Here is a 23,592-nt window from a genome sequence, read left to right as displayed (position 1 = left end):
CAGTTTAGCATCTGTAGTCACTAACCTTTCATGTAATTGCAGCTGCTTCTAACATCTGTATACAATCTCCCCTCACCTCCCACCCTGATTTCTCTTTGATCTCTATAATGTGTTTTCCAGTACATCTCTCTTCTCAGGGTTTGAAATAGCCATATTCTGGCCAGATTCAACTTAACACTTATTTAATGAGTATCTTCTCCATGTAAGACATTGTACTGTACTGAGAGTGGATGCAGAGGTGAATAAGACAAAGTTCTCCCCTTGTAAAAAGTTTGTAATCTAGTAAATTAAGTTAGTCAGTGGGCAGCAAGCATTTAAGTGCTTCCTATGTGCTAGGCACTGTGCTAGTCAATGAACATACAAAGAAAAACAAAACTCTCATTTTAATGGAAGAGACAACACATAAATACTGTATTTTGCCCTATAATTGTTACCACTGCATGATCATCACACCCTGTTGGGTGTTTTTTTAGTCCAAAAATTGGTTTTTCATCACATAATTGATGCATACTATAATTCTGTTCCTCATGCCACTTAAAAGGTAAACAGCAGCACTGTATTCACCAATGGCATATGGATATGCATTTAGGTCTTGTGCATTGCGAGCCATGAGCCTAGAATTTTCAGTGCACGCGCATTATCACTATTCAATTTTAACATATATTCATGAATATTCTGTGCTCCCTAATCTTGCACCAAAGACAGTTTAGTAATAAATGATTTTTAAGTAATGCCAGTACAGTTTTTGAAAGCTTCATATACTGGTTGCATTCCACTTTTTTTGCCAAAAATTTGGCATAAATCTGCAATGATTATGAGGTGAAATACAGTAACTAGGTATGTACAAATTATGTGTACAAAATAGATAAAAGACAATCTCTGAGGGGAAGGCACTTGCACCACAGCCAAAAAATGCCTCCTGCAGAAGGCGGGATTTGATCCGATTTTTGAAGAAAGCCAAGAACCTGAGATGGAGGTAAATAGGGAGAGGGTTCCTGACATGGGGGATAGGCAGTAAAAAGGCATAAAGATGGAAAGTTGTGTGAGAACAGACCAGTGTAGCAGAAGTGTAGTAGCTGTTTAATAAATGCTTGTTGACTTGACTTTAGAGCTTTAAATGTCAAACATAGAAAGGTACAAATATTTGCTCCTGGAAGTGATAGGGAGCCACTGGAGTTTGTTGAGCAAGGGAATGAAATGCTTTAGGAAAATGACTTTTGCAACTGAATGAAGTATACAGTGGAGTAGGGAAAGACTTGAAGCGGGGAGATCAATTAGAATGCTATTGTAGTAGTCCAGGCAAGAGATAATGATGGCCGCTAGTGGTTATGTGAATGGAAGGATGGGGACATATACAAGAGATGTTGTACAATAGAAATTATAATATTTGCTAACAAATCTGATATATGGGGTGAATGAGAAAAAGGAGTTTAGGATGGCACCAAGCCTAGCTACCTTGGAAAACAGTAGTGCCCATGATAGTAGAGAAGTTTTAAAGGGTATAGGGTAGGTTTGGGAAAAGATTAAATAATTCATTTGTGGACATTTTAAGACACTCTCTCCAAGATGCACAGGAGTCAGTTGGTGAAGAAAGCGACTAGATATATAGATCTGGGTATCACAATTATTGATTTGAGAGTTGGAGGAGACCTCAAGAACTGTCTAGTCCAACACATGAAAGAAAACCCCACTATTGTTTTCTTGGCAAGTAGTTGTCCAGCTTCTGCCTGAAAACCTCTAAGGTGGGACAGTGTATCACCTCTCTAGGAAGCCCATTCTACTTTGGGATGGCTCTTAATTGTTAGGAAGTTTTTTCTGACTTTACACTTAAATGTGCCTCTTTGCATCTTCTGTCCATTTCTCCCAGGTCTATTATTTGGGGTCAAACAAAACAAGTCTTATACTACTGGCAGCTTGAAGATAGCTGTCATCTCTCACTTTGAATCTTCCATTTTCCAGGCTAAACATTTCTAGTTCCTTTAATTGATCCTTATGTGACATAGACTTAAAGCCCTTAACTATCCTACTTGCCCTCCTCTTGAAACTGTGACACGTGAAATTTAATACATTGGTTAAAATGAAATCTGAGGAAGGCAGAATACATTGGTCTGTGACTTCCCTGATCCTGGAAGCAGTGCCTCCTCTTCATGTAACCCAAGATCATATTAGCTTTTTGGCCACTACAATTCAACAGATTTTTTTTCTGAACAATTGTTCTCTATCCATGACTCCCTCATTTTAAAATTAGAAAGTTGATTTTTGATTTTTTTATTTAAAAAAATTTTTAATCTTCTGGTTTTGCTCACAGTTTTGTGCCATCTGAAAATCTGATATATCTTTATTCAAGTCATTGATAAAAATGTTAAAGTGTCACAGGGCCAACCACAGGTCCCTGGCATGCTCCACTAGAGACCTCCTGCCATGTTGTCAATAAACACTTATCATATCTAACTTTCCAACCAGTTTTGATTATTTAATTATCTAATCCACACCTCTGAGATCATGAGAATAGCAAAAGACATTTTATCAAAAATTTGCTCAAGTATAGGTAAACTACATGCACAGGATTCCATTTGTCTACTACTTGAGTAATTCTTTTAAAATAAATCCTTTCAAAGGAAATGAGGTTAGCCTGGCACTTTTTTGTCTCTACTTTCCTTTCTAGGTATTTGCCAACCATCTCTAGTAATATATTCTAGATTGTTCTTAGGAACTGAAGTAAATCTCACTGGCCTATTGTTTACACTTTGTTTTCTCTCCTTTTTCTGAAAAATCACAACATTTGACTTTTTTCCAATCTCATACCTTTCCTCTTTTCCATGATCTTCCAATCACTGACAGTGGCTCAACCATCACACCTGCTAGTTATTTCAGCATCCAGTGATATCATTTATATGAGCTAGGTGACCTAAATTCATCAAAAGGCAACTATGTGCTTTTTATTATTTCCTTATATTGGATATCATCAGCTCCCTGATAGTCATCTGCATAGAGATGATAATTGAAACCACTGGAGCTAATGCGATCTCCAGGTGAGATAGTATTGAGGGATAAGGAAAACTGTCCAGGAAGCAGAGCCTTGGGGTACATTTTGGTTAGTGCGTGTGTCACAGATGAAGAACTAAGAAAGGAGGCACTGAAAAGGAATGGCCAAATAGGAGGAGAACTATGAGAGAAGTGTTGTGAAAATCCAGAAGAAGGAGTGACCAAGAGGAGAGCATGACCAGCTACCTTAAATGCTTCAGAGAGGTAAAAAAACAGGAGAATTGAAAAAAGTACATGAGCTTTGGCAATTAAAAGATTATGACTTTGGGGAGAACCATTGAATGAAATTGGAATTCCAATTGCACAAAGTATAGAAGGAGTCAGCGGAAAGATAGTAGAGATACCCAGTGTTAGATGTCTTATACAAGGAATTTGCATTTCAGGGGAATACCACTTCTTAATGGCAGGTTAATTCTGGAATGTTAGAACATATGTTGTATCTTTAGAAAGGAGCTGACACAAAAACAGTTCAGCTGTAAAATTTTATTTAGGATTGCCTCACCTTGCTTAGTCCCCATGCAAAAGAAGGTAAGCAGACAGTTTTGACAGCTATTCCTCACTGATCTGTTTATCCTGCCATTGCTGCCAGGCTATGGGAGAAGGCACGTTCTTGGCAGAGAACTGGAGGTGCTGTTCATCCTTCATTTTCAAAGGGGTCTAAGAACATCATGGGTGATGACTTAAGCATGAGTTGGATTTAAGTGAGGCAGAGATACACAAAGTTGTAGGGGCAGTGGTTAGAATATCACTCTTTCCATATCTTGTTATTCTGGGATAGTAACTTGCATGCAGTAGGTGTTTAATAAGTGTTTGTTGGATGAAATTGAATTGCATTTGCAGTCCATTCCTCCCTAGATCTTGGTCTTGCACTTTATTTTTTCTCTCTGCTATTAACCAAATTTATATTCCCAGTGTTAGTTCATTGTTAGATTTCTAAGTCATCCCAGATACACTTAAGGTAAATTCATCTTTGTGGTTTCAGGTGGTTTTAGCTGCACACCAGTATACTTTTCCTTTTCATAACTTAGTTGTATCTGTCAAACATACAAAGTTCTTGCCAAGATTGTAATGACAAAAAGTTCTCTGTGGGATCCTGTTTGTTACAACCACTGTCTGGACGAAGGATTCCTGTTCGCTTTGTGTTAATCACCTTCTAATGCATATTTTCTCTCTACGCTGCTCTTGAGGCCCATGGAATTTTTCTGTACTTTGTGAGCCAGTATTTATGGTGAGAATATTTCTGGACCAGAAACATTTCTGCTTTCTTAGCTACTTCAATGCAGCATCTGAAAATGAAAATTTTACTTTGATTCTTGAAAATTTGTTGGAATCAGCTTTATGAAAGAAAATACATGAACATTAAAAATTAGCTTTTGCTGGATATTGTTGATTGTGTATTTTTTTTCCTACAAAAGTAAATCATTTAGTTTCCTCTGACAGTCTCTGAGGGGCCGTTATTATAGTTCAACTGTTCAGATGTTAAAATCTGGTGTTTTTTACTTATTTAAGGAAGAAAAAGAAATGAAAAGAGTTATCCATGAAACAGACATCTTGTTTTTTCTTTTCTTTCCTCAGAATAAATAAGAAATGACACTTCTTTAAGCTTGTTGACTGGAATCATAAGCACATTTGACTGTTGGCTTTTACATTTTAACTAGCATGTCCCCTTCAAGGATATTTTAAAAGTTTTTAAAAACTAGTTGGTACCTCATAACTTGTTGCATCATCTCCTGTCTCTAAAAGCTTAATTTCTCAACATTAGTTTTGACTCATGCCACATAAGCAGCAAATAAGTTGATTCAAATAAAAGATATATTTCCAGGCTTCATTGGTAATGAGTGAATACCACATAACCTGGTGACCAAATGTGCACATTTTCCAACTGTGTAGGAAATAAGTTGACTTCTTTGCTTTTCCTGGAGTCTAGTTTGTCCTTTTAGATGATTTGAGAAGTTATAGTTACAACTTTGTTGTGGAATATAAATCTGCTGAATTTGTGATGAATACTTAATTGTATTTCCTCTTATTTTTTTCCTTTTACATAGACTTCTTCACATTTTGAGAATATCAAAGGAAATACTTCATTCTTGAACAACTTTCTCTACAGTTGAAGCAGTAGTCTCTGTCAGAAGAAGCTTCCCTTGAGTATAACATGCTTTGTCCTTACTCAGGACAACAAAGGGTTAAATAAATGCAGTTGGTTTTGGAGAAGGCAACTAGTTAGCACATTTTTTTTCTTGCTCTCTATTTCTGTCCTACTTATATGTCCCTTGAACTGAGGCTCTAAGGTTGGTTGTACATTGGGTATGCTGTGGAGGGATTCAGGCGGCAAAGTAGGTTTTTATAGTTGCTGATTTACTTCCTTGCACCAAAAACAGAAGACTCCCCAATCTTAAATTTGCTTTTAATTTAAAATCCTTTAATTGCTTTTCAAATTCTTTACCTTTTTGGGGCCCCATTTCCCTCTTCTGCCTATCAGTTGGCACACAAAGTTCTGACTGAAGCAATCTTATACTTTTTAGGAGCTGTGAAATTATTGAAGTAAAGGTTTTAGATTTAGATTCCAGATTGTGAAATTTAGGCCTTATCATGTCACTTTCTCTTCAGTAAACTCCATTGGCTCCGTATCACTTCTAGGATCAAATACAAAAATCATCTGGCATTCAGAGCCCTTCGTAACCTAGCCACCCTCTTCCCCTAACTGTTCCAGTCTTACATGGTGTACCCTCTCATGTACACTTTAATCCCCAGGCTTGCTTGCATTTCCTTACACAAGACCATCCATCTAGTGATTCTGGGCATTTTCACAAGGGTTCCCTGGCCTGCGATGCTCTCCCTCCTCATCGCTGCCCTCTGACTTCTCTGACTTCCTTCCAGTCCTAGCTTAAATCCTACCTTCTATAAGAAGCCTTTCCCAATCTCTCTTAATTCCCTCTATTGATTATTTCTTGTTTATTCCTGTGTATGGCCTTTTTGTATGTAGTTGTTTGCATGTTGTCTCTCCCATTAGATTGTGAAGGACTGTCTTTTGCCATTCTTGGTATGATCAGTGCTTACCACAGTTGCTGGCACGTAGGAGGGACTAGTTTACTGACTGACTGATTAGTTAACTACCTCAAAACTTAGTGGGAGTACTACAAGTAAGCATGGTCATTGAGTCATCTTAATATATACTAGTTTTCCAGAAATCTTGTAAAAGTAATTACTGTGAAAAAGTTTAGATGTTAAAAGGTAAGGAAATAATGATCAGTGTCCTTTAGAATGAACCTTAGAACCTTCTTGTACTGTTTCTAAAGTTCCCTTCACTTCAGATTAAAAATTTTTTCTTATGCTAACAAAAATGATGTATCACTACTAAATCACTTTACCCCTGTAATCTTTTTTCCAGATTCATTAAACGGATGCCTCAAAGCTTCAACACATGAGGGTGCTGTAGATGTTTATGTCAGCCAAATGGGGAATGTGGACTTGAAATCCCAGAAAGGTTAGTAAATTGAAATGTATTCTTGTAATATAAAGTATATAGAAAGGTTTATATAACATTCAAAACCCAAATGGCCTGTCCATACTGAATATATATTTTATGTGATTTAATGTTTGCAGACACACACACACACACACACACACACACACACACACACACACACACACACACTTCCATTCTAGGTATCCTCAGGCATTTAGATGTGAGGACTATACTATTTCATGAAGACCCTTTACTGTAGTCTCCAGTCCCAGTTTGCCACCACAAATAAAAATGTTTCAGATCTCTTGCCTCAGTAGATAATCATTATTGTACAACCATTTTTTTGGTCATTTTTGAACTTTCCTATTGTACAGCACACAGAACTTGGAAGGATCAAAAAAACACCAACCTATTTTTTTAGAATTTAAATTAGGGACCAAATATTTTGGAAAATACATTGCTCTGGTTTACAATTCACAAAGTACATTATTGTCCTGGGACCTTTCTGGTGATCTCCTGGTTGGTCTCTTGAAATAGCATGTATAGAACATTCCAGAATTTAGTTTCTCGCAAACATAATTCAATATAAATAATAAATAAATAGCCCACATTCAAATCTCATCCAAAGTATCGTTGTTTTCATGAATTCGATTGAGTTCTGGTCTTTTTTTTCATGATGGTACATGGATTGGGTGGCACAATTGTTTTGCAACAGTCCTTTGGTTTGCCAAAGTAGCCTTTATACTAATTATCTAATGAAAACAAGATTTTAAGCCTTAGGATTACTACATATAGTGACAGAGACCAACGTAGACTCAGAGGTAGAATCCCATTTCTCTTTGCTTACCATCACAATAGAAAAAGCAGTCATGGTTCATATTTAAATTTAAATATTTAAAGAATATATTGTGGTTTACTCCTCAAAGTAGCCTAATGGATGATTGGTGGATAGGTGATGTAAGTATTAGCATCTCTGTTTTATAAGTGAGGGAGCTAAGGTTTGAAGTTATGAAAAGACATATCCATGGTCACATGCCAGAGAGGGAAAGGAACTCAAGCCCAGATTTGCTGCCTCTAACTACACAGTTTTTTCACCATGTAGCCTCTCATTTTTAGTAGAAAGAGGAGTAAGAATGACTAACATGCTTGTCACATTAGAATGGTTTTCTTCTTCTGTTAGAATGGAAGGAAAAAAATAATTGTTGATCTTCCTGCCCTGGATCAGATTTTTGACTGGGACCTCGATTCGATCATTATTTGGTTTTGTTCCAGTAACCTCCCTGCTGACATAACATAGTAGGATTGCAATCCTGCCTTTTCTCCTACTGTGACTGTGTTATTGGCAGAAGTACAAAGATAAATGAGATCAAAATTTTCAGTCTTCATTTCTGTTAACTAATTCCACATGGAAATATCATCTTTGATGGGGACAGCAGAAAGCGGTATTGAATGTTGTAGTGTCATGATGACTAAGGATGTCTGAAATCCATTCAAATCTGCCACTGTCTTATCCAGGGTGCAATGCCAGTCACTTTAACCTCTTGTGCATCTTTTTGGAAAAAAGAGGTGAAGACTGTTTGTTCCCTCTTGCCCTGTAAGAAGTCACAAGATGACATTTTGAATTCCCGTTTTGAATTCTTCAAAACTGAAGAGTTGGTATTAATAACCATGAATTAGTACCAGGTGGGAGAAAATTGTGATTTGTTAAGGATATACCAAAAAAGAGCACTACAAGTTTTAGATTTTGCTAAAGGAGAATGGTTATTGACTAACATTGGAACACTTAAGATTCTGGCATATTTAGAGTTGGAAGCCTGTATGTTTTCTTTTGCTTCCTGATTTTTCTTTTTGAGAAAAAAATTCCTAGGAAAAAAATGTTTCCATTTTCTCTCCTCCCAGTTTTTTTCTCTTTTCGATGTAGGCCTAAATCTTCCTAGATAAGAAGACCTTGCTACATTCAGCATTCACATTTAAGTTTTGAATATTATTTTATCATAACTTTTTTGCAAATGGTATGGATTATCTGTTACTATTTTTGCCTGCCTGCACATAAGTGAGTTCATTCATCTTCCCTGAGCTTTAAAGGACCCCAGCAGCATTACCCTCCAACCACAAAAGGTTCTGAAAAAAAAAAAAATGAAAGTAACTCTCTAAGTTTATTTCTGTGCTCAGTTATTTTCAGTTGCCAGTCATTTACAGATCTCACTCTCAGGGTGGGAATAAATAATATTTTTAGTTTTTTCCCAACCAGATGTGGAATTACTTAAATGTGACTAAGGCTGATATTAACCAGACTATATGGAAAATGTGCAATTAAAACCTTTTTTTAAAAATGCATTCACAACTTAATCCTCAAAACAAACTCTGTATACATACTGACTACCTTGCCCGGCTGATGCTCTTATAAGACTGTCTTATATATGTTGACTGCTATATAATGACAGTGATAAGAAAGCTGCTAAAACAGTAATGAGCTGATGAGTTTATAGTATAGCCAGTGTTAAAAGTGTTTTGAAAAGTCTTCCATAACCAACTAAAAAATTGTTTTGATTTTCTCCAGCAGGAGTTTGAATATATATAGATAGATAGATATATCTATATCTACATATAGATATAGATATAGATATATAGATATATCTATGTAGTTGTACAGAAAACAAGTTTTCATTCTTTGCTCCAGGTACTTAAAAACTGAATGAAGTCTGCCTATTCAAAGTCTACTATTCAAACAAAAAACCTTTTACATAAAACTTTTCTAAGGTACCTTATTACATCATCAAAAATTTTTTCTTGAGATCCCTTTATATCTTAAAAAAAAAAAATTCTTGCACAACAGGAAACTTTTTGTCTTAGGATTGTCATCTTGGAAACCATGTGTTAAAAGTGTGATGCTGGAGCCATGTGAGCCAAGTTCAAATCCCAACTCTGATCTTTTCCTGTCTGTGAGATTGTGGGAAAGTCATCTCACCTGTCTGAACTTCAGTTTCCTCATCTGTTAAATGAGAGGTTTGGATTGGGAAGTCTCTAAGGTTCCTTTTAACTCTAGGTCTAGAATCCTATGACCTAAAAGTCCTCATTCCCAGAATTTGAAATGTGTATATGCAGTCAGTACAATGGTATAACCGTTTATTTTGGCTGCATTTGGAATAAATCCTTTAAAGTCATGAGTCCTGTAATGTATGGGTTCATGGAGCCAGCCTCAGGGTTGTGCAGGTTACAGAATTTTCTCCAACAGATGATTCATAAAACACAGTTGACCTCAGTGTGGAAATAATAGCAAGCCCTGACTGCAAGCTGGAGATGAAGTAAATTGCTGACTATGCATCTTCTGGGACCATGAGCTGGCTTGTGCTGTTTACAGAAGAGATGGTAGCTCAGAATGGCCTCATGACTCATCTGCCTGAAGTGAATGTGGATACCATGTGCCCACAGAATTGCCTTGATCAGTCTCTGTCCAGCTGGGGACAAGGAAAAGAGATTAGAGTGGAAATGTGTAGGGGAAAGGTATAGACAGAAAAACGCTATAGGAGTGGAAACAGTCCCTTGTTAAATTAACTGGGTAGAGAAAAGGATGTAGTGTGGGTATTCTATTTTTTCATTGTTTGCATGGATAACCTAGTCTTTTCATTCATTCCAGGGTCTATTACAATCAAAGTCCCATCCTCTCTCAAAGGTTATTTGCATTTGTCAGGGAGCAAAGTTGACGTGAATCCAGAAATCACTTTACAAGAAATGACAGAAGTTCCAAAAGACAATGGTATAACCATCAACGGTAAGAAAGTTCCACTTTTGCCTCCTGATGAATTGTCATTGTCCATGCTGAAATATGAATTCATATATTTGACTACAGTTTTATGACTTAATTGCCTCCCACGTGACATCCTAGTTTCCAGGGCTTCCTTCTTCTAATGCTATATATAATATGATCCAAGTATTTTATTTTGGGGATTCCTAAACTACCCATGAATAGCTTATTATGTGACCAAGATATTCCTTTGATTACATTGACAAAATTAGTTTCTGGCCCAGAAATGATCCCCCAAAAAGGAGTTAAGTATACGTGCTAAAACTCAAGACTCAAAAGTGGTCTGTAGAATCAGAATGACTTGTTGGTTGTGCCATCGTATCATTGCTGATGTAGTTTGTATCCCGAAGATTCAGTTGCACAAAAGCAAGAAGTTCATACTATACTTGTCTTAGTCCTTTAGTTGGTAATGTTTTCTTTTAACCCCTACCCAGGACATCACTGACATAAACAGTGAAGAGAGAGAGAGAGAGAGAGAGAGAGAGAGAGAGAGAGAGAGAGAGAGAGAGAGAGAGTGTGTGTGTGTGTGTGTGTGTGTGTGTGTGTGTGTGTGTGTGTGTGTGTATAAAACACTTCTTACCCATGAGATAACAAATAGAAATATGGGGATATTTTCTAAAGATGATCAAGTTTAGGCATGTCAAAAGACACTGAAACATATTTTGAATATTTATTTGGAGGGAGCAAGAAAGTTTGGACTTGTGTATTTTTTCAGTGTAGAAACTCCCTCCACTTATGTACATTATGAATTTATCTGTTACTTTTATTCTCAGAGAGGTTTCTCACTCATGATGACACCACCAGTATATGTTATAGATAGGATTTGAACCCAAGTCTTACTGATTCAAAGTTGGGCCCTCTATCCAGTACCATATTACCTCTGTATAATAATATAGTTCTAACTAAAAATATAATAGCAGTTAAAATAAGCTCTATATAAATTCAGGTCCAACTAAAATCTCACTAGGTACACTGTCTTGGCTTGGTTGAAAATTTAGGAACAGTGAATCCAACAGAAAATACTTATAATCTTATATACTGGATTTGAAAAAGAAGAGATTGTAAAGCTGATATATTTGTCTCTTGTTAACAAATATGCATGATTTGCTCAAACTAATTTCTGCATTGACCATGTCTAAAAAAATGTCTCGATCTGAACCTTGAATTTATTCCTCTGTCAGAAGTGTGTAACATGTTTCTTCATAAGGCCTCTGGAATTGTGGTTCATCATTTTACTGATCAGAGTTCTTAAGTCTTCAAAGATTTTTACATTTACAAATATTATCGTTGTATAAATTGTTCTATTTACCTCACTGTATCACTTCATAAAAATCTTCCCAGGTTTCTTTTAAACAGTCATTTCTTACTAGCACAGTGGTATTCCATTTCATACGTAAAGCATAATTTGTTCAGCCATTCCCCAATTGGTGGGCACTCCCTTAGTTTTCCACTTCTTCAGTGCTACAAAAAGAGCTGCTATAAATATTTTTGTACATTTGAGTTTTTCTTTTTCTTTGACCTCTTATATAATCCTGGTACTGATACTGCCTCTTGATTTTAGATGGATATTGCTTACCACTTACCACTTTAAAAAAAGATCTGTTTTCCAGAGAGATTTTTTTTCCCAGAGAAATGGTTGTTATGTCCTGTCAACAGCTTTCATATAGTAATGCAGTTTTGTTGTTCTTATTAATATGGCCCCATTACATTGATAATTTTCCCAGTATTGAATCAACACTGACTTATGGGTATAAATCCAACTTGGTCTTAGTGGATAATCTTTTATGATATGTTGCTATAGTCTCCTGGCTAATATTTTTGCATCTATATTCATTAAGGATCTTGGCTGATAGTTTTCTTTCTCTGTCTTGACTTTTCCTGGTTTAGGTATCAAGACTACATTTGTATTATAGAAGGAATTTGGTAGGATCTTGTCTTTTTCTGTCTTTTCATACAGCTTATGTAATATTGGAATTAATTGCTCTGTAAATGTTTAAGAGAATTTGCTTGCAAATCTATCTGTCCTGGAGTGTTTTTCTTTGTGATTTCATTTATGAAATGTTCAGTTGTTTTTTCTGAGATTGGGTTAAGTCTTCTATTTCTTATACTGTTAGTATGAGCATTTTATATTTTTGTCAGTATTGAACCATTTCATTCAGATTGTCAATTTTATTGGTATATAATCAGGCAAAATAGTTTCTAGTACTTACTTTATTTCCTTCCACATTTTTTAACATTTTTATTTTTGTTACTGATTATTTGGCTTTTCTCTTATTTTAAAAAATCAAATGAATGGGTTTTCTATTTTAATTTTAAACGCTCCTACTTTTATTTACTAAGTCAGTGATTTTTTTTAATTGTCTCATTTTTTTTTTCAGGATTTTTATTGCAGTTTTGTAATTTGTTGTCTTTCAGGTTATTTTTAGTTGCACACCCAGTTTGTAAGCTCTTCTTTTTCTCTTTAATTGATGAAATGAACATGTTTAGACCCAGGTTAAAGCTTCTGTGATGACCAAAAGTGATGTTAGACCTATGAGAAGTTCCTGTATTTCTAGTCTGGGTAGAATAGGGAGAAACATTTATTAAGTGGTTTTGAGATGTAAAATTCCACTTAAAAACTACTTAGCTACTAATAGGTCTGTACCCCAAAGAGATCAAACAAAAAGGACCTATAAGTGCAAAACTATAGTAATTCTTTTTGTGGTGGCAAAGAATTGGAAATAGAGGAGATGCTTATCAATTGGGAAATGACTGAACAAGATGTGGCATATGATTGTGATAGAGTACTGTTGTGCTCCATGATGAGGAGGATGGTTTCAGAAAACATAGGAAGACCTGTATGAACTGATTCAAAGTGAAGTGAGCAAACCAGGGCATCATTGTACATAGTAATTAATAGCCCTATTGGAATGATGATCAACTGTGAACAACCTAAGTACTTTGATTAATACAGTGATTCAGTTCCAAAGGACTCATGATTGGAAAAAATGGGGCAAATTGAAGTACTAATTTTTTTTGCTTTTTTAAAAGCAGCATGGCTAATATGGACGAATATTTTGCATGATTTCACATGGCTAATTGATATATTGCTTGCCTTCTCAGTTGTAGGGGAAAGAGGGGAAGGGAAGGAGGGAATTTAGAACCCAAAATTTACTTTGGCTATATCCTGAAACGTTCGGTGTATTTTCTCATTATTGTCATTATTGTTAAGGAATTAGTATTTCTATGATTTGTTCTTTGATCCACCTGTTCTTTAAGATTAAGTTAGTTGCCAATAATTTCCAATGCTTCTTTCGCAGCCTTTTATTGAATATATAATTTTATTGTTTATTGTATTGCAGTCCATTAAAATATTTAATAGATGCTTTTCTGAATTTTGAGGGTTTTTTCCATATAAATTTATTTATTTTCAGTTTTCAACATTCACTTCCACAAAACTTTGAATTCAAATTTTCTTCCCATTTCCCCCCTACCACTACCCCAGGACAGTGTGTATTCTGATTTCCCTTCAGCCTGCCCTCCCTTCTATCACCTCCCCCCGCCCCATCTCTTTCCCTTCTGCTTTCCTGTAGGGTAAGATAGATTTCTACCCCATTGCTTATATATCTTATTTCCTAGTTGCATGTAAAAACAACCCCTAACATTCATTTTTAAAGCTTTCAGTTCCACATTCTCTCCCCTCCCCACCCACCCTCATTGAGAAGGCAAGCTATTCGATAAAGGTTATACATGTGTGGTCATGCACAACACCTCCATAACAGTGATGTTGTGAAAGACTAACTATATTTCCCTCTATCCTGTCCCGCCCTCCATTTATTCAGTTCTCTCCTTTGACCCATCCCTCTGTCAGTGTTTGCTTCTGATTTCCCTCTCCCCTAATCTGCCATCCCGTCTATTATCCCCTCTCTCTTTTGCCCTTCCCCTTTGCTTTCCTGTAGGGTAAGATAAACTCCCCTACCCAATTGAGTGTGTATGTTATTCCTTCCTGAAGCCAAATATTATGAAAGGAAGGCTCACTTATTCCCTCTCATCTTCCCGTCTTCCTCTCTATTGTAAAAGCTTTTTTCTTGCCTCTTTTCTGTGAGATGATTTACTACATTCCATCTCTCCCTTCTCTTTGTCCTAGTACATTCCTCTCAACCATTGATTTTCTTCATATTCAGCTCACCCTTTGCACTCTCTCTCTCTCTCTCTCTCTCTCTCTCTCTCTCTCTATATATATATATATATATATATATATATACACACACACACAGACACATATGCATACATATATGTATGTATACGTATATATATACACACACACATATATATATATATTTTCTCCAACTATCGTAATACTGAGAAAGGTCTCATGAGTTACAAATATCTTCTTTCCATGTAGGAATGTAGACAGTTCAACTATAATAAGTTCCTTATGGTTTCTCTTTCCTATTTACCTTTTAATGCTTCTCTTGATTCTTGTATTTGAAAGTCAGATTTTCTGTTCAGTTCTGGTCTTTTCAACAAGAATGCTTGGAAGTCCTCTATTTCACTGAAGTTCCATTTTTTTCCCTTGAAGTATTATAGTCAGTTTTACTAGGTAGGTGATTCTTGGTTTTGATCCTATCTCCTTTGACCTCTGAAATATCATATTTTAAGCCCTCAGATCACTTAGTATAGAAGCTGTTAAATCCTGTGTTATCCTGATTGTGTTTCCACAGTACCTGAATTATTTCTTTCTAGCTGCTTATAATATTTTCTCCTTGAAGTAGGAACTCTGGAATTTGGCTACAGTATTCCTAGGAGTTTTCCTTTGGGGATCTCTTTCAGGAGGTGATCGTTGGATTCTTTCCATTTCTACTTTACCCTCTGGTTCTAGAATATCAGGGCAGTTTTCCTTGAAGATAATGTCTAGGCTCTCTTTTTGATCATGGCTTTCAGGTAGTCCAATAATTTTTAAATTATTTTTCCTGGATCCATTTTCCAGGACAGTTATTTTTCCAAAGAGACACTTTACATTTGTTTTGGTTTTGTTTCATAATTTCTTGATTTCTCATAGTCATTAACTTCCATTTGCCCCATTCTAATTTTTAAGGAATTATTTTCTTTAGTGAGTTTTTGGAACTCTTTTTCCATTTGGCCCGTTCTGACTTTTAAAGGCATTCTTCTCATTGCCTTCTTGAACCTCTTTTGCCATTTGGCTTAGTCTAATTTTGAAGGTGTTATTTTCTTCAGCATTTGGGAGAGTTTCCTTTAGCAAGCTGTTGACTTGTTTTTCATGATTTTCTTGCTTCATTTTCATTTCTCTTCCCAATTTTTCATCTACTTCTCTTACTTGATTTTCAGAAGCCTTTTTGAGCTCTTCCATGGCCTAAGACCAATTCATATTTTCTTAGAGGCTTTGAATGCAGGAGCTTTGACTTTGTTTTCTTCTGGCTGTATGTTTTGATCTTCCTCGTCACCAATGATATAAGAAAATACTTCTTCACCAAGAAAGTAAGAATCTATAGTCCGTTCCTTTTCTCCCCTTTTGGTCATTTTCCCAGCCAATTACTTGGTTTTTGTTAAGTGGAGGACTCCAGAAGCAACCCCCACTTCAGCAGTGGCTGTAGTTGCCTTAGGGCTGGGGCCAGGGCCGGGACAGGGCTAGACCACACTCCTGTAATCAGCCAGGTAAGAAAATCTTCCAACTGATCTTTGAAGCTGTCTTTAGCAGTTTTGGTTAAGAAATCATAAATCCACAGCAGCAGCCAGCAATTCCGACCCCTAAGTCCTGCTCTAGCTCAGTCTGCGCTGTGGCCAAACTGCACTCTGCTCCCAGCCTGGTGTGACAGACCCTTTCTATTGACCTTCCAGATTGTCTTAGGCTAGAAATTGGCTTCAGTCTGTCATTTTGTGATTTCTGCTGCTCTAAAATTTGTTTAGAGTCATTTTTTACAGATTTTATTGAGGGGTTTGGGGAAAGAACTGTAGCAAGTCTCTGCTTCTGCTCTGCCGTCATAGCTCCACCCAGTTTTTGAGGTTTTATATTATATTTCTCTGGGTTTGTATTTCAGAGTTTCTATTTGGCTCTGGTCTTTTCATAAGGAGTCTTTCCTCGGTTTCATTAACAGTATTTTTCCCTGTAAGATTATACTGCAGGTTTCTAAGTAAAATATTCTTGGTTGTGAGCCTATATCTGGTGCCTTCTGGAATAATGTATTCCAAGCTCTTGACTTCATTATAACAAAAGCTGCTTAATTATGTGTGATCCTGACTCTGGTTCCTTGATACTTGAATCATTTCTTTCTGTCTGCTTGTAGTGTTTCTTTCCTCTGTTACTCATTTTATCCAATACATAGCCTCATGTTCTTCCACTGGTTCATTGCCCTTATCATCCATTCTCAGTCACAGGTCCCCTCCTCAGTTTGCACTGTATCTATGACCCAACTCTGGGAAAAAAATGACAGAGCTCCCACTTACCTGTTCCTGCTTCCTGTATAGCATCAGGCCTGTGCTGGATAATAGGACCTCTTCTTGCTCTAGTGCATAACAGCAGGACTTCATTCAGTCCACCTGCTGGAAGACTGTGCTCAGAACCCTTACAGATAGACCCTGTCCCCGGTGTCCACCAAACTGTCTGTCTGAATATGCCAACACAGTCTGGGAAAATGGCTTGCTGACCTTTTTTTTCCTTAGATTTTCTAACCTGCATTCAGTCTGGCACATTTTCTGTGTCTTTGCACAGTAGCTGCAAGGGGCAGCTAGGCTATACCATTTCCTCCTACTGTGCCATCTTGGCTGGGCTTCCATCATTCCAGTTAGGAATAATCTCACCCTCTATAAATTTCTATAAGCAGATTATTTGCACCTCCCTTACAGTGTCACATGATATCTTGAGTTATAGTTATTTGCGTTTGCATATTTTCCTTCACTACCACATTGTGAACTTCTTCAAAGGAGGAACGTAATCCTAAATAGAAAAGTATTTGTTCCGTCAGAGAAGGAATGAACGAATTCATCATCACTTTTTACTCAAATGGAAAACCTGTAGACTTTTATACTTAGTCTAATGTGTCATTTTGAAGGCTTTAGCCTTCAGAGGCATAGCAGTTATTGACTGTTAACCTATTTTTATGTTTATGGTGCTATTAACCTTCCCGGGATGTCCTGAATGTCCCAATCCAGGAGTCATAGAAAGAACTCAAAGACAGAGTAAAGATGAGTCTGCCCATGGCGATGGAATAGGAATCTTGGAACTTGAATGTTTGGTTAGTGTCTGAGATTTTTCTACTGATAATGAGCTGTCTTTCCATGTGCCAGGCCCCAAGAATACATGGCTCTGTTTCTTACCCCCAGAAAAACAGATGAAGTAGTTTTCATAGTATTAGTGCAATTTGACCTGAAACACTTTTATCACTTCATCTCTGGTAGACCTGCAGACACAAGGCAGGAGCTAGTTGATGGGTAAGTTTGATGTTTGGGTTAAAGAGAGATCACCATGTTTCATTTTATAGTTTTAGTCTGAAAACTAAAAGGCCTGAGGTCTAACAGATCGAGTAGATGTGATTATATGACAGTTAAAGTAAGGCAGATTGTTTTACTCTGTGGAGATTTCTAAGCCAAATCTCTATTTTGGAAATAATGAATAGCTCAGATATGGGTTATAATTGTAACTAAGGTCAGCTGGTCCCCCTACACAGTGCCTGTGATGAAAAGAACAGAAATAACTATATTGTGAAGTCTGGATTGCATCTGTAGCATGATTTGTTCTTGATAATTCCCATAAGAAATCAGACCAGTAAGATTTGGTCCCCTAAGGGGACCCATTTTCTCAGGCTTTCCAAAGTGATTTTTATGTGTCAGCCCTGTAGTGTTATTGTTTCCTGCTCTCTAGCTTCTCTTGGTGTTTGTTGTCCCTTGTAATCCATTCTGTAACCTATAAAAGCATAGTGTGTTGTTTTAAACTTAAAAGGAAATGACCTCTGAGGTATAACTCTCAGGTTGAGGATTCATCTTCAGAAACCCCTACTACAGAGCCATATGGCTGATAGGCCATAGATAATTTGTTAGCAGTTGAGGTGCTCTTCCCAGTTAGGGAAGAAACAGAATTTTTTTAATCATATGGTGAAAACTTTCTGGTAAGAAAGTCATGCCATTGATCAATGTGTTGAAGTTCCATCTCTTCAGATATGAAACCCTGTTGCACTGCATGAAGCCACACTGCAGTGCCTGTTTCAAAGTTTCTTGTCTGCTTGCTTAGAGATGGTGTTTGTTTGCTTTTTTTCTAGCTAGCTAGCGGGGTACATAGTACAAAGTCAGCACCGCTGGGGTCCTTTCATTTACATAAAACAGATGAACATAAATCTTTTGGGGACAAATGAAAACGACTAAGTTGGGAATTCCCAAGCCTGCTATTTTTAGGCAGGAGTAGGGCACAAATGGATTAGATTTGCAATTTATCACACCATGGTTTGGAAGAAGGACTGCATGCTCTTCAGTCCCACTGAATGGCACTTTTTCAAACCTAGTGATAGCTTTTTTCCTACAAATGGGAAAAAGTCCAGTGTCCTGGTTTAACAGACTCTGAAAATGACTAGTCTAGAGTATGCTGAAGCTTCATTTTTCCCTTGAGTTTTATATGTACATGGTTTTGTCAGCCATGACAAGATTTTCCATTAGACGCAAAAAAAGGAAAGTTTAGTAACTGTATCAAGAAAGGGTCCTTTGGGTTGGAAATTTCTTTTAAGTTGTTTTTAATTGAACACCAGAACTTATGATACCATTGCAAGAAGATTGCTCGTTTTATTGATAGGTTGGAAATAAAGATTTTCCATTTTTCACTACAGCCAGTGCCTTTGGGATAGATACTGTATGACTTCAGTAGTGCTCTGATATTCTCCATGTTATAGACAGTTTGATGGGTTTGTTTTCATTTGATTGATGGCTCCATTCTCCCCAATCCTCTAATTCTTTCCCAAACAATATATTTTCTTAAGCTCTCTGTCTCTTTCCCATTTGTACTCACTTCTTTTCTCTTTTTAAGTGTTCATCAAGATAAGTGGAATCTCCTTAGTTATCATAAAAATGTAGCCTATACAGAGTCAGGAATCACACGTGAGTTCAAAGGACAATTGAAAGAGTGTTATGGAATCAAGAGCTATACAAAAGAGTACAGTCATAGGATCATAGTTTAGGGCTTTGAGGCCTTCTAGTCAAACCCCCTCATTATATAGACAAGAAACTTCAGATCAGAAAATGGAAAATGAAGTTGGAGGGGTAGATTTGGCCCAGGGTGTAGAAGGCCTTCAATGCTCACGTATTGTACAAAAGTCCTGGTTCTGGCCAGACCACTAGTAGTTTAGGTTGGATGTTGGAATGACACAACTTACTTATAGAACATCTACTTAACAAAAGGAGATTTACTTCTTAACTGCAGAAGAAAAATATCTAACAAAGATATTCAGCATGGCCACTGCATTGATTCAGCTGAATACAGCTTCCCAGGAACTGTGTTGGTCCTGGTGTTTCTCTAGTCAGGAATAGCTCCTTATAGTTTTTTAATGTAATTTTACTTTATTTTCAGTTCCACCTTCTTTCCCTCCCTCCTTTCTCTCTTCTACTCATTGAGAAAGAAAACCAAAATCCGTTACAAATATATGTAGTCAGGGAAAACAAATTCCTACATGAGTCATGTCCCAAAATGTATAGTCTGCACTTTGGGTCCAAAGTGGACTGTCTCTGGAGGTGGGTTGCACGCTTCAGTATGTGTCCTCTGGAACTGTGGCTGCTTACATTATGTTGATCAGAGTTCCTACATCTTTCAAAATTGTTTGTCTTTATAATACTATTGTTATTGTATAGATCCTGGTTCTGCTCACTTCACTTTGCATCAGTTCGTACAATTATTCCTAGGTTTTTCTAAAACTATCCCCTTCATTATATCTTATAGCACTGTAGCATTCCATTGTGTATGTATACCATAACTTGTTTAGCAGTTCCTAAATTTATGGATTACCTTTCAGTTTCCAGTTCTTTGCCACCACAAAAAAAAAAAAAAAAAAGAGCTGCTATAAATATTTTTGTCCCTGTAGGTAGTTTTCCTTTTTATTTGATCTCTTTCGGGTATGGACCTAGTGGTATTGCTTGGCACAATTCCACATTGTTTCTCAGAATGGCTGGACAAATGCCTTGGCTCCACCAAAAGTGCACCAAAGTACTTCTTCCCACAGCCTTCTCACATTTGTTATTTTTTCTTTTTTTATAAATCTCACCCCAGCTTCTGGGATAAGAACTTGCTGTTTGACAGAAATTGCTGGGAAAACTGGATAACAGTGCGGCAGAAACTAGGCATAGACCAGTGCCTAACACCATACACAAGAATAAAGTCCAAATGGATACACAATCTAGGTATAAAGATTGATACTACTGACAAATTGGTGGAGCAAGGAATAGCGTATTTATCAGATTTGTGGAGAAGGAAAGAATTGAAGACATAGAAAGCATTATGAAGTACAAGATGGATAATTTTGATTACATTAAACTGGAAAGTTTTTGCACAACCAAACGCAATGCAACCAAGATTTGGATGGATGCAGAAAACTGGGAAAGAATTTTTGCAGCTAGTGTCTGTGATAAAGGCCTCATTCCTAGAATATATAGAGAACTGAGTCAAATGTACAAAAATACAAGTCATTCCCCAATTGATAAATGGTCAAAGGACATGAACAGGCAGTTTTCAGAGGAAGAAATTAAAGATATCTGTAGTCATATGAAAAATGCTCTAAATCACTATTGATTAGAGAGATGCAAATCAAAACAACTCTGAGGTACCACATCACACCTATCAGATTGGCAAATATGACAATAGGAAGATGATAAATGTTGGAGGGATGTGTGCTATTGGCCCCACATTGGTGGGTGCCAAGTTGCTATGGTTATGGCATAGCTTACCGAGAGGAGCAAGTCTTATGCCTGGCGAGCAGGCTGCTTGTCCTCCTGTGGAGCTCGGGAGTAAGAGAATGAGGCAGGAGAGCAGGTCAGTAAAGCAACTCCGATTTATTCAAGCAAGCACTCTGATTATACAGTCTCTGCCAGCTAGCCCAGTGAACCATGGTAACACACATAAACAAACCCGAAACGATAGAAATGAACACAAGCTGGAACTATAGTGACAACAACAAACCAGGGGTGGGGCCGTCCCTTCCAGCGCCATCTTGTTCACCCTTCCCTGCTCTGGACTCAGTTTACCTGATGTCTGTCAGTGTGGCATCCCAGATGGTGTGGCGGTCAGCGCCCCTTACAACTCCCCCTTTTTGTTTTAGACCTGATGACCTTCACAGGTTTGTACATCTCTCAGCTTGAATTGATTTTCAGTAAGCATCTTCATTGTATCTTTTACAGTTCGTAGGGCACATTTGAGATATGCTGGTATGAGACATATAACAATCAGGATAACAATACTTCCTGACAACAATGGATTTAGCCAATTAAACAATGAGGTGGAATGACCAAAAGTTGCATCATGTCTGAAACAAAATTTTCAGGTATTAACTTTTTTGTCCCTTGAGTATTTATATCCAATGCCAATTTTTCCAACAGTTTCATTTCACTTGAAACGTTGGTGAGTGTTAAACCATGTAACTGAGCTCTTATTTCTTCCCAATTAAATTTAGTATCATTGTACAATTTGTTCATCATACAAAAATGACGATATCTGTAATCACATCTTAAAGCCAATTGTGTTCTATGGCCTGCAGTTCATCCCCAATTGCTATTACATCATTTCTTAACATAAGAATGGCCTGATAGAATTCGTGATCCATCTTCAGTTGTTCCCTAAATCCCACTGATACATTATTTGTACAAACACCAAGGATAGCCCTTCACCAGTCCTGTAAAGTTGAAATGACTACTAACGTCCAAAGGTCCAATACTGGTCCTTGGCCTGGCTCGCTGTTAGAAGCAGTAAGATGCAGCTGACCAATTTCATGGCTCAGGTGTTGTAGTTTCTTCTTCCTTCTCTGGCGGACTCCCTGTGATTTCTTCCTGGTGCTGTACGACCCGTAGTCTTTTCACTGGTACCCAAATCTCCTTGTCTCCTGTAAAGATACAAGCATAACCCTTGCCCCAAGTTAGTATGATACGTGGTCCATGCCATTGCCCTTCCTGATCTCGCCACATGGCTGTCTGCCCCGTGGCCGGAGGCGTCCATTCCAATCTTTTCTTAAAATCATCTGGTGGTCTGCCTGATCTGACCATGTATTTCATGGCAGGCGTAAGACCGTGCTCATCGAATTTTAAATAATTGATAGTGTAAAGTGCCAATTTTAATTGATCATGTGCCGTGGACCTGGGTCCCGAAGCTCCCCCTTTTTGTTTTTGGACATATTGTTTTATGGTGCAGTTCACACGTTCTACTATGGCTTGTCCTGTGGGGTTATAGGGGATCCCAGTCACATGAGAAATTCCGAATTCTGATAGAAATTTTTGGAAGGCCGAAGCAGTGTATGCTGGGCCATTATCAGTCTTTAATAGTCGTGGGATGCCATGGGTGGCAAAACATTGAAGCATATGACTACACACATCCTTAACTGCCTCTCCGGTGCATAGAGTAGCCATGATGAAACTGGAGAAAGTGTCTATAGACACATGGACATATTTAAGCCTCCCAGATGAAGCTATGTGAGTCACATCCATTTGCCAGATATCATTAGGATGTGATCCCTTAGGATTGTACACTCTGCATGGCATCGGTGGCTGGAAAGGAATGCATGCTGTGCATGATTTTACAATCTTTCGGGCCTCTTTCTTACTAAGTTTATATAAATGTCTTAATGATTTTGGTGATATATGAAACTTATTGTGAGCCTGCTGAGCTTCCTCAGTGGTTTCTAGGTATACACTTCCTGACACTACCCGATCCACAACCTCATTTCCTTCTGCTAGAGGCCCTGGTAGATTGGAGTGTGATCTTATATGTAAAATGTGGAATGGGAACATACGTCCTCTTATGGTGTTTTGGACTTCCGCTAGCAACTGTCCAATTTCTAATTGAGTTGATATGCAGGCAGTCTCTAGGTCTGGAATAAGTGTGGCTACATATCTCCTGGTGCTAGCCTCTACGATTTTTGTTTGAATTTTGGAGATGCACTCCAAAGCTTGAGGAGTCCATTCTCGTGGTGAATTTAAGTCAGGATCTCCTTTCAGCATGTCATACAATGGGTGTAATTCACCTGTAGGTACTCCTAATTGTGGTCTGATCCACTGAAGCTCTCCTATCACCTTTTGCATATGATTGAGAGTCTTGATTTTA

The 23,592-nt window shown here is 37.4% G+C and overlaps 1 protein-coding gene across 4 annotated transcripts in view; it reads left to right on the top strand.

Moving 5' to 3' along the window:
- FAM185A (family with sequence similarity 185 member A) overlaps nucleotides 1-23,592 on the top strand; it is a 97,890-nt gene that overhangs the window by 41,966 nt on the left and 32,332 nt on the right. For all 4 annotated transcript variants that reach the window (XM_072653169.1, XM_072653167.1, XM_072653166.1 and 1 more), the window contains 2 exons: nucleotides 6,434-6,529; nucleotides 10,149-10,283. In XM_072653169.1, the coding sequence (XP_072509270.1) occupies nucleotides 6,434-6,529; nucleotides 10,149-10,283 (231 nt within the window). The remainder of the gene's footprint in view (nucleotides 1-6,433; nucleotides 6,530-10,148; nucleotides 10,284-23,592) is intronic.

Source organism: Notamacropus eugenii, chromosome 3 (genome assembly GCF_028372415.1).
Source record: "Notamacropus eugenii isolate mMacEug1 chromosome 3, mMacEug1.pri_v2, whole genome shotgun sequence".
Lineage (NCBI taxonomy): Eukaryota > Metazoa > Chordata > Mammalia > Diprotodontia > Macropodidae > Notamacropus > Notamacropus eugenii.
This window is presented reverse-complemented; position numbering and strand designations above follow the sequence as displayed.